The sequence below is a fragment of the Pinus tabuliformis genome, chromosome 4_2 (assembly GCF_031772625.1).
Source record: "Pinus tabuliformis cultivar Carrire ecotype Pingquan chromosome 4_2, CPIR1, whole genome shotgun sequence".
NCBI classification, from domain to species: Eukaryota; Viridiplantae; Streptophyta; class Pinopsida; order Pinales; family Pinaceae; genus Pinus; species Pinus tabuliformis.
In genome coordinates this window covers 476,374,762-476,387,416 of record NC_142304.1, presented here as the reverse complement: position 1 = coordinate 476,387,416, position 12,655 = coordinate 476,374,762, and the positions used below count along the sequence as shown (strand labels likewise).

General features: G+C 39.9%; 1 protein-coding gene across 1 annotated transcript; it reads left to right on the top strand.

Moving 5' to 3' along the window:
• Window positions 1-9,317: 9,317 nt before the first annotated feature.
• On the top strand, window positions 9,318-10,238 carry LOC149170016 (uncharacterized). The gene has a single exon (XM_089425422.1). The coding sequence runs from the start codon at window positions 9,318-9,320 to the stop codon at window positions 10,236-10,238; it is 921 nt and encodes a 306-aa protein (XP_089281548.1).
• The last annotated feature ends 2,417 nt before the right edge of the window (window positions 10,239-12,655 follow it).

Here is a 12,655-nt window from a genome sequence, read left to right as displayed (position 1 = left end):
GAGTCATTCAGCCAAGCAACTAATATGTGCCTGCAACCACTAACATCTCATCAGAATATAGATAAACATATATAGCAAGCTTCAATATTGACTTTGAAATAAAATAATATAATTTTTTCATCAAACCAGTTTTCGTCAACTTGTCATATGCGAGTGCCCCTAGTGGTTGCCTGCCATACTCAATAATCATCAGTAACAAGGTTTCTCAGTGTTATTCATTGTCATAATAGCATCTTTAAGAACACCTAGTCATTCACATCATTGTTCATTGTAAGCTCGAACTAATGAAAGTAGGTAACATAGGGGACACATCCATCATGGCTATCATCATCAAAAACATCAATGGAAACATAACATCAAATAGATAACAAACATAACCATTTATGCCACAATCATCATAATATCAATAGAGAACATGCATAACCATTAATGCTATCTTCTTCATAATATCAATGGAGATCATACATAAACATCACGACCACTAATATCACAACCAATAATAATTGAGTCGTGTGTCTAGATCCTCAACCTGAGGTCCTCAAATAATAAAGTGTGGGCCTCAGGGCTAAATAAATGTTAATCTCATATCACTGTCAGTCAACTAGAGCGGGGCACTATAAATATTACAATATACTCGTACCCATAAAAGTAAAAATTGGGTAGAGATAACTAGACAACCTAATAAGACAAATAAGTTAAGCTTGAGTTTGGGGAAACTCCATCTCAACAAATTTGATTTGTAGGTTCTTTGTCACATGACGGTGCCAAGTTTTGTACTGCTTGATGACTTCCCCAAACTATGCGATGGGATGAGGCTGAAAGCGGACTTTAGCCTCTATGGCATCCGAGTTCACTGATTTGGAACCAGTTTGATTTTCCTTCTTTAGTAGGAGCATCATAGAATTGATATAAATAGGGCCACCAATGTATTTCTACATGTTCTTCTTGTTCACTTCAAGATCTCCCTTGGTAGCGATCTATGTAAACCCGTCCAAGTATTCTTCAACGTCCTACCTGACCTGATTCCTGCAATTGGCTTTAGTGAGTGCGCCAATTGATGGAATCTTGTGTGATTTCACCTTGAAATCCATGTTGTTGTACAACCATGCATATGAGGCCTGAATATTGGCAATGAATGTGTTTGTTTCTCTGAATGATCATTTGTACTCATGATTTCTCCAACTCTACCTATTGCCTTGTTTACTTCGCCAGCTCAGACGATGACCCTTTGTATTGCATTGATCACTCATACATGACAACGATGGTTGTATGGACAACCTTGAGAACTTTAGCATTATCCTTACACTTTTGTTGCATGTCATGCAAGAAGACAACTACTTTATGCATGGTGACAATCTCTTCATACAATCTCCACATAGTTTCTCCCAATGTCGATACTTCACCAAGTATGGTTGCCTTAAGTTCTTCCAGATAAACTTGCGTGGGATTTTCATTCTAAACCTCTGCTCCAAGTTGTTAAACTTCTTGCCACACAGCCTGTAAGTTCTTTTCCAACTATTTTTTCTCGACCATCAGATACTCTGTGTTTGACTTCGTAGCACCTGCAAAGGCCAAGTTGGTTGTGAAAATGGCATTCAGATTCTTTCTGGTGTCTATCACAATAACCCTTTCTCTTATGAATGCGGGAGATTCAAGATCATCCATAAAATGTTTCTTGCTTGCTTGTAAATACTTCTTCTGAAGCTCATCATAAGTCAAATTTTACATGTCCATAACCATACCCTCATAAAAAAAGGAACAATTTCAGTTTCCTCACTTGGAGCTTTCTCTACCGCAGGAGGAAGGGGAGACTGAATGGTGACCTGCTTAGTGTTTGACATCAGTTCAACATATAGGTTTAATTGTTATGGTTCCACCTCCATGTCTTGAATCACAATTAACTCCTTAATTTCTAGTTGTCAGTTCCACTCTTGTTCCTTGTCCTGTTTTTGTGTTACTTCTTCCCCTTCCATTAATCATCTTTCCTCTTCTTCTTTTATTCGCCTTTCTTCTTCCAATCTCCTCTTCTCTTATTCTTCTCTTTGCTTCATCTCTTCCTCCTGCTTCATTTTCTTCCTCCTCTTCTCTGTTGCTATGGCCTCTTTCAAGGTGATTGGATCTTCTTTCATCTTTCAGCTCTGTTCTTCCATTGGATTGTGTGTAACTTTCCTCTTTCCCTTCTTGTGCATTGGGTTGCGCCTTTCTGCTGGTACTGCCCAGTGGAGTAACTCTTTCTGCAGAGTAAGCTATGATGATCCAATGAAGCTGATTGGTTTACAAGACTTGGAGGCATTATAAAAAAATTTCCATGCTTCCTCCTCACGTCTGCAAAAGGTCTCACTTTTCCATTGAAAATGAATCCTTGCATATTGGTCTTTACAAACATTCCTGGGATCATATAAATTGATGTCCAAATGACCGAATGAAAATTTTTCTATCTCCTTGCCTTCAGTGTCTGCAACTTTCAAATTCTTGATTTTGTACAATCTGATATGCATTAAAGGAGCAGGCCAAGTTACTTTCTTCTTCCTGTACAAAAACGTTGATAACCTTCTGGAAAGATGGTACACAACTTCTTGCATGAAAAACTTATCAGTGGCATACCTTATTTCCTTTCTCTTATTCTCATTTCCTTCTCCTTTTCTCCTCTTGCTATTCCCCTTCCCCTCCGATAGAAGATGTGGTGACTTTTGTTCGCCAAACACTTTGAGGAAAGTGCCATTTGGTGAGGCAAACCAGCCTACTATCTCTGACACTACTTCCATTGCCCCACATGACATGAAAGGTGAAACTTCCTCAAATATTAACTTGTATAACAGAATGAGGAAGTGATTAGTAAGCCTTTCCATTACTACTTTGTGGCTACTCTCTGAAAGCAACTTAGAGTAGATGTGCACGACAAACTCTCTTGGTGTCCAAGCTCAATTCATGCCAATGAATGAATTATGAGCATAAATTACATCTTGCAGGTAGGAAGACGTGTAAAATTTGGCTACATGGATCTTCAGCTATTGAGCCAACAAGTCTGACCAGTTAAATGGGTTTCCTTTGTTCACAACCTGGTTTAGCAAGAATTCCCACCTTTCGAGGAAGGTCTCAATACTCTGTTGACCATAGATCCTACAACATAAAACTATCAAGTACTAATAAGCCTTCCTGAGAGACTTTGTCTTGTAGTGTTGGTGGGTGTCTAACAAAACTTTTTTGGCTCTTTCACCCAGCCTTTGACAACCTCCTTTGTGGTCAAGTAGTTGTTGGCAACATAGAAGTAAGAATCCATGAGCGATTTCGACTTCGATAAATGGTACATGAGATGGTAATCCGGTGCCAGAAAATAAGCAAGCCTTTGTCTGCTAGCACTATTAAGAGTCATAGTCTTGGATTCTATATGCAAAATAATCCAACTAAGAACGCTTGCACATGGGAAAGTTGAGTACCTGCATGCAAACTTATGTAACCCTGACTTTTGGACATTGATATACACCTTCTGGTCCTCAAGATCTACTTTGAAGCTTCTAGTTGAGAAAGCTTCATTCACTTTGTGCCATGTGATATATGGCTCTTTCTCTATGCACATTTCAGTATCTGTGAAAACTGGCAAGTTCATTGGAGTACTCTCAACTGCCTACTCGGTGCTGCTTTCAATGGTGTCCTTTGAAACAAATCTCTTTGGTGGCATGATGACAATAACTGATGAAGAGAAATTATCAACAACTGCAATACCTGTAGGAGGAAAAGTACTCATGGAAAACATGAATTAGCTTCAGCAAAAAAGACTAACACAACAAGGTCAAGGTAGAAACCACAAGACTAGAGGGAAGAATTACGCAAATCCTAAGTTGAGGGCAAAGGTTGGCTCCAAGAACTGTGCATTACACAGTATCAATAGCTAGGGGAGTAGCTTGAGGCTTGAGGTTGCGCAATGCACAATCTTAACCTATGCAAAGTGAGGAAAAGATGACGCATTACGCAGTCTCAGTGGCCAAGGGTGAGGCTTGAGCCCTAGAATTGGGCAATGCACAATTGAGCTATCCAGGTACTACACATTGTGCAGTCTTAGAGGCCAAGCTTGAACCTTGAACCTTGAACCTTGGACTTGCGCAATGCCCAACTGAGCAAGGAAATTGCTGGCCAAGTGAAGGGAAGATTTTCTCGGAAAGATGATGGGAAAGTGGCAGATCTAAGTGATTGTGCAAGATAGAGTGTATATTTGACTAATGGAAGACAAATTGGTGAATATTAAGTGCATAAGATCAACATGAAAAAGGAAAAACAAACATGCATAGGGAGTTGCCGAAACGATGACCACTCATGTGCGAAAATAAGAAAACTGATGCAACACTTGTAAAAGGCAAACGTTTGACAGAACCAAAAGTTTTACAAGCTAATATAAGTTAAAACGCTAGAAACCATGAAAATAAACAATCAAAACAACACTCACATAAGCAAAACAACAAAAAATGACAAAATACAACAAACACAAAAATCACAGGAAAAACCACCACAAAATCCACCAAAGGCTCCTTGATCTCCTTAGGAAGGTTAGAGCTCCAAGATCGAATGTACAAATGAGCTCTAGGGGAATTCATTATATAGATCTAGGTTGGTTAGGGTTTATGATGCACATGCTTAAAATCAAGGAAAAAATGACTCTTGGAAAAGAGTCAAAAAATAACAACTTGTGTCATCCTTCAGGAAACTAATTATCCACTCCCTATTTTCTAGGGCTTTCTTTTTATATTTTACTTTTTGCTTTTTATTTTTCAGGAAACCGTCCATTCACATTGAAAAGAAGGATTGCACAATTTCCAACCACTAGGCAACTTATTGACTCAGTGAATTGCACAATTTTTGAGCTCAAGGGAAGCTTTGCACAATTTCTGAACTCAAGGCCAAGATGTCTCCTAGAATTGCACAGTTTTGATCTCAAGGCTGGCTTGCCTGTTCTGATTACACAATTCAAATCCTCCAGGCTTGCCTTCCTTCTAAGATTGCGTGGTTTCTGGAGGGAATCTCGGTAATGCTGCAAAGTCAAGTCAAGAGATAGCTTGTTCCTGAAAGATATCAAATCGAGATCAACTCATCACAAGCACAACATGAAAAGATAAGTCTTGATCATAGCATAAATGATTGATGACAATGAATGAAAAGATCTTGTGGATAGAAGGTAAGGCTCCAAAACCAAAGTATGGAAAAAATTTTGGAGGGTGGTTATATCTACAACACTTGGCGACACATTGGTAGAACTCTAGCTCTCTATATGGGTCTTAAATTGTGTAAACCAGGTCTAACTCTTTAGGAAGTATTGTTATGTTCGTTGATCACCATAAATTCTTTAGTTGACTTAAGTTAAATATACAGCCCCTACGGTTATCTTCATCAATGACACGCCACAAAGGCAAGTCAAAATCAGTGGTTTCGTTTGGAGATGGGGAGTGTATAGGTACACAAATGAAGCAGGATTGTCAGAGTCTTGGTTTTCATCTCTGGTGTTGCTTCACTATCAGCAGGCCTAGATAGTACCTTGACAGAGTCACTTGAGGGAAAGAAACATTGCTCTGCTACGAGCGAGCCTGGACAATAACCCAGTGGAGTTGCTTGCTTCACCTCTCTGCACCAAGAAGCCTTTCTCTTCTTTCACCTTTTATTATTTTTTCCTTTTTGTTTTTGTTCAAAGAACTGTGCATGGGCACTTATTGATTTAATGAGGTAGAAGAGTGATCCTGACTTATCGAGAGAAGAAGATGTTGTCTCTTCAGAGAAGGTTATTTTACACCTCTGAAATACAATTCACTTGTTATAGTTTCCTCCCCTCCTTACTCTACTCGACTTAGTTGACAAGATGAACCCAAACAATTATAAAACCGATTAGAGTAGGTGGTTCTAGTTATAGATTTAAGCATCATGATTCCACCATGGTTTTCTCTGAAAGGGAAATATTTTCCATCAGGGTATCACCGACCAAAGGTGCAAGATACACACAAAGAGAGGGAATAAGCAGATAACAAAGCATTGACAGTAGCACAATTTCATCCTGAACTTCACCATGCTTGCTTCTGAAACCAAACGTAGTTTCATGCGGAAGATATCTTACAATGAAAAAGAAATAAAAGAGTAGGGAAGAAAGTAAATCAAAATGAAACAAAATAAAGAAAACAAATAAACTACTACTCCTAAATTAACCGAGAATAGGTTAGGCTTATGTAAATGAAACTTCTAGTGTAATCATTGATGAATAGGATGACCTATATAGGCGAGGGAATCCATATCAAGAAAGATATTCAAGAATAACAATGGACAATAAAGATAAATCGATACATGCCACAACATTTGAAGATTGAAAGTGCATGCAGAAAAGTACGACAAAAAAGCACAGACAAAACATTTTGTGGATGCATGATCATGTTTACACACATTGCAACAAGATAACATGCAAGAGCATCCTTTCAAGCTTCTAAATTTGGCAAACATGAATAAAGTAAAAAAATATGTTTCGCAAACAAGTTTGCCATATATGATTCCTCTAATGATTGAGTGATGGCATCGTGCAAACCAAACAGAGGGTGTGAATATTATTGAAAGGATTTATTTTCAGTGTGTGTGATGGAACAAGGAGGATCCTTGAAAGATATAAGACTATTCTGATCGTGATTGGAAATGGCTTCAATATTGCGAGAACCTGACATAACCATCAACGTGGGCTGAAGTGCCTTGAAAACTTGTGATAGTTCCAAGACATCAGACACTATATCATCAAAAACTGGTGGCTTAGAAAGACTGACAACAGAAAAATAAGAATTGTGACCAAATGAATCAATGAATAGGTCACAACAACCATGATAAAAAATTTCAACATCGAAAACAGAGGCATCCTCTTATTCTAATGAATCATAGAGAGGGGAAGATTTAAAACAAGAAATTTCACCCTCTGTTTCTTTAGAAAGATCAGATGATTGATGGGAAATATCTGCAAAAGAAGATTCATCCTCGCCATGTTTAGATGTAAAACTAACATTCCACGGGTTCTTCGTGTGATCTTAGTTAACATCGTAAGAAACTGATTCTCGAATAGATTCAATAGGTATGATAGAATTGCGGAAGATGTCAGGATAATCAGGGAGAGGCGAGCAAGGAATAAGATCATCTTGTAAGGAATAAGATCATCAAGGAAAAGAACACATTAATGATATTACAAGAAATAGGTCAGAAAAATCAGGTCTGGCAGAGCACGCATGTTCTTCCTCACACTATATCTGTATGGAACAAGAAAAATTAATTCACAAGGAAGACCATTATTTAAAAAGAAGGGTGAAAGAGGCAATTGAAATTGAGAAATCCTCCAACAACATGAATAGGGATGACAAACTAAAATTAAGTAGCACCTGGAAACCCTTATTAAATAAAATTAAAAAAGCAGTAAATTAAATCTAATAAAATAATAAATAAATAAATCTATCTAACTCCCTTTTAATAAAGTTTAATAAGTCAAAAAAAATAATAAATAAATAAATAAAAATTCAATTCAATTCAATTCAAACTAATACATAACAAGGAACTTATTTATGATTTGGTAACATTCATTTATACATCCTAGCGGAGGGAAGCGAGGTGCAGCGACACGACGTCAGGGTTTCTGAGATAACCTGCAACGGCAAGACCTCTGGACAGAGGCCACCAGATTCGATAGCGGCAGCGTAGCATTCCTTAGGCCGCAGGTTTTGGCAGGCGGGTACAATGAACCCCCATCGGGGGGAAGGAGGGGCGCCTCCTCCAACAAACGACAACCAGCAAGGGCATATCGAGGGTTCTGAAAGGGAACAGGAGCACAATGAGGGAAGTACAGACAAAAGTCAGCAGAAGTAGACTGAACAAGCACAGCAAGACAAGCCGAAAGTAAGCTCATCCACATGCAAGCCAGCAGCTACGCACAGGCCAAAAGTGGAGCTACCCAGTCATCGCATCAATGCTAGAATTCAATATATGAGAGATCATGCTCTCATAGGCAAATTTATTGGGATTTGGCCAAATGAGAAAGCCTTGAGAGCCTGGATCAATGTTAAATGGCATCCAAAAGGACATATAACCTTGCATCTAGGGCCGAAGGGGTTTTTTACCGCAGTCTTCAACTGCTTGGAAGATAGAAACAAAGTTTTTGATGGAGGGCTCTTCGGGCTATTTCTCAGAGAATGGATCGAACGATTCAACCCTGACAAGGAAGATCTAAGCTGGGCACCGGTCTGGATCAGGCTATACTCGCTGCCATGGGAATACTGGGAAGAGGAGTCTCTCAAAGCAATCGGCAAAGTACTGGGCGACTTCGTCAAGGTAGAAGAAGAAACAAAGACGCAGAGATATACCTCATACGCACGGATCTGCGTCTATATGGACCTGAAACAACCCCTGCCTGACACGGTAAGGCTCTTTCATGAAGATGTGTTATGGATCCAGTTAATTGATTATGAGCATGTACCCTTTAGGTGCAGGAAATGTCATGACCTAGGACACCTTTACAGAGACTGCCCTTTAAACAGTAAACCTCAGGTTCAAGTTGACCAGGAAAACCAATCGTCAGACGGTTTCACTAAGGTGACAAATCGTAGAAGAGGAAATAAAAAATCAGTAGCCCCTACAAAGTTATCTCCAAGGGATCAATCAAAACCCTCTACTAGTAACAGCTTTGAAGTTCTAGCCAATGAAGATTTGCAGGATCCGGATAACTTAACCTCCAATAAAAAAGGATCTAATCAGGAAAAGATTGAAGGATCTCATTCGAAAGCAGGGGAAAAGGAGGTGGAACAAGAAGGCAATAATATCAAGACCGCTTCAAAAACCTGGAGCCTCCCTGAAATGGATATAGACAGCACAGACCCAAGTACAGGAAAAGAGAAGGAAGGAGATGGAAGCTATCAAGAACCTCAAATCATGGAGGAGGATACGGAATCAATAGACATTGGCGAGCTAGACATACTGGGCCTAGAACAAGCATGCAAAACAGGTAATTTCGACAAAATACCTGACAGACAAGTGGACAATCTAGTGGCAGTCCTCAACAAAGCCCAAAAGAAATACTCACTAGGGGTTCAAATCGGTAGTCAATGGGATGGGAAGTTCATCACCAAAGACAGTAAAAAACGAGGAAGGAAAACTACTTTAGAAAGAACCATCAAGATTGGAGAAGTCTTGGTTGAATCAGGCAGATATGCTAAGCTAACCAAGTATTTTAATACCAACCCCAAACCTTCCCAATGAAGTTGATATCATGGAATATTAGAGGGCTTAATTGCCCAAGGAAAGGAAGACTTTTAAAAAATATGTTAATGGAGGAAAAACCAGCAATTCTCTTTTTGCAAGAGACAAAATGTAATTCGACAGTCTTGGAAAAAATAGCAGCAAAGGCATGGCCAGGCGGGTTAGTAACAACTGTTGATGCTCAGGGAACCTCAGGAGGACTTGCAGTGCTCTGGGATGCAAGAATGATCCAACTAGTTAACATACATGCAAATAAAAATTTCATTCAAGCTATCTTTCATATAATTGGAACTAATATCTATGGTCAGATAACAAATGTGTACTTTCCTCAAGAAACCCAGCACAAGGTTGAAATCCTGGATGCTTTAATGCAGCTTAATGCAGAAAAGAAATATCCGCTATGGGTTTCAGGCGGAGACTATAACATGATCGCATCAATGGAGGAAAAGAAGGGAGGGCGTTGCAGAATAAACAGGGATGGCTCTATATTAAAAGATTTCATTCAAAATAATTGGTTGATAGACCTTCCTACAAACAACGGCCTCTACACCTGGAACAACAAAAGGGCAGCACCAATGCAAATAGCCTCGCGTCTTGATCGATTTTTGATCTCTGATAATGCAGTTCATCTAGGGGGAGAATTTACAGCCTCCATCCTTCCTTATTCAGGTTCTGATCATTGGCCCATAGCCCTTCACTGGAATCGGCCTGGTAACAGCATAAGGCGACCCTTTCGGTTTGAGGCTTTTTGGCTAACTCATCCGGAATTCCATGAATTTATCAGGACAACTTGGCAAAATTTCAATCCAACGGATGGAACAAAAATGTCCATATTCCAAAGGAAGCTGAAGCACCTCAAAGAGGAAATAAAACGCTGGAATAAATCCATTTTCGGCAACATTTTCAAAGCGAAGGAAATCCTCACTCAAGAAATGAAAGAAATTCAGCAAAGAATGATCTCTGAAGGACGTTCTGAAGAGCTAGTCTAGAAGGAGCAAGCTACAGAAAACAAAATCCTCGAAAGAGACCAACAGGAGGAAACTCTCTGGAGGCAAAAATCGAGAGTTAGATGGCTGAAGGAGGGTGAAAAGAATACGAAATTCTTTCACAAAACCACAGTCCAAAGAAGAATGATCAATCAAATCTCTTATGTCAACAATGAACAGGGCACCAAAATTGAAACCCACGAAGGAATAGAACAAGAGTTCCTCAACTACTTCAAGAAGATGAATCAAGAACCTAACATAAATAGAATAGAGGCTATTGACAAAATTATCAGACATATACCTAGATTAATTACTGAAGACCACAACATTCTTCTTCTCAAGCCTATAAGTCTTCAGGAGGTTGAGACTGCGGTGAATCAACTAAAAGCAGGGAAAGCGCCAGGACCAGACGGATTTACTTCAAACTTCTTTCAGCACTTCTGGGATTTAATCAAATGGGAAGTTTGGCAGGTAGTGGAAGAATCGCGCACTCTAAGATGGATGTACCCAGGTCTGAACGCAACATTCATCGCATTAATCCCCAAAGCAGAGGAATCCAATACTCCAGACAAGTACAGACCAATCGCTTTGTGCAACATTATATACAAGATTGTCTCCAAGGTCATAGCTTCGAGACTGAAGCCCATGCTTCCCCTCATCATATCTCCAGAACAATCTGGGTATGTAGAAGGAAGATAGATCACAGATGGGATTATTTTAACCCATGAAATAATACATTCTCTCAAGCAGTCAAAACAACCAAGTATGTTGCTCAAAATTGATTTATCTAAGGCTTTTGACAGTATCAGTTGGGAATATTTGCAAAAAATCCTCAAAGCCTTTGGTTTTGCCCCCTCCTGGATCAGATGGATCAGCAATCTTCTATCCTCCTCGTTCTTCTCTATTCTCATTAATGGTATTCCGTCTCCCACCTTCCGCCCCTCTAGGGGGATTAGACAAGGGGATCCTCTATCGCCCTTTTTGTTTGTCATCTTAGCTGAAGGCTTAGGACGCAGTATTAAATCGGCTATCCTCTCCCACAATCTCAAAGGTCTAGCTTTCCACCAAGCCCCTGCTTTCTCGCACCAGCAATTTGTAGATGATAACATGTTATTCGGTCATCCCTCTGTTCAAGAAGCTCGCTCTTTTAAATCTATTCTTGAAAACTTTTCGAATGCCTCAGGAGCCCTCATCAACAAACTCAAATCTCAGATTTTCTTTTTCAATACTCCTCCCACCACCCAAAGAGCTATAGCTCGCATTCTAGGCTTCACCATAGCGTCCCTTCCTTCTAAATATTTAGGAGCTCCTCTAATTGCCTCGGCTCTCAAGCATTCCTCTTGGAACAGCCTGCTAGAAAAATTGGAAGCCAGATTATTCCTCTGGACTCACAGAGCTCTTAATATGGCTAGTAGGATAGTGCTAATTAAAGCTGTTCTGCAGTCCATGCCTCTCTACCTATTCTCTATCTTGGCGGCACCGAAGTGGGTGCTCAAAGCTATCAAACAGCTGCAGCGTAATTTCCTATGGGGAAGTTCGGGGCCAAATCGAAAGTGGGCATTGGTCAAATGGGAGAAAGCTTGTCTTCCTAAAAAAGCAGGAGGCATTGGGCTAAGAGACCCAGAACACAGCAATATGATAATGGGGGCAAAAATCTGGTGGAAGTGGCTTTCAAATCCCAGAACACCTTGGGCTGCCCTATGGACAGCGAAATATGCAAGAAACTTACCCTTAGAGGAGCGAATTAGAATGTCAGAAGTCAGTAAGGGCTCGGTCATTTGGAACTCAGCCATTCAACATCGAGATATAATTCAAAAGCACAGTTTCTGGGAGGTGAAAGATGGCCTTACAGCAAGGTTCTGGGAAGACTCATGGCAGCAGCTTCCAAACCTCAAAGATATCATTCAGGGAATTTCAGACCGAGACATAAACCAGCATGACAAGGTGAGTCACTTCTGGAGATCACATACTGCCCAAGAACATAGAGAGTGGAAAGAAGCTAGTCATATCTTACCTCACAGCTCGGAGCAAATTCAACTTTCTCTATCCTCAGAACTTCAAAAACGAAAAATTCTAAAGTTGGCAGGCATGGATACACTAAGATGGGGATATGAGGAAAAGGGTACCTTCACAACCAAGGAAGCCTACAAAATCATTATCAAAGATAGAGTAATCAAAGACAAATTATGGGACAAAATATGGAACCCTCCTATTTGGCCGAAGGTTTCTACTTTTCTATGGCTTCTTTCACACAATAGAATTCTCACATGCGACAACCTCAGGAAAAGGAACTTCTCTGGTCCATCTATATGTCTCAACTGCAAACAGAAAGAGGAATCAACTCTACATCTTATGCAAACCTGCCCGCTTGGAAGGAAATTGTGGGAAAAGGTCACATTCCGCTGTCGGAGGGATGGTAG

Excerpts from the sequence above, each read along its gene's own strand:
- LOC149170016 (XM_089425422.1), top strand. The coding sequence starts at position 9,318 with ATGGAGGAAAAACCAGCAATTCTCTTTTTGCAAGAGACAAAATGTAAT.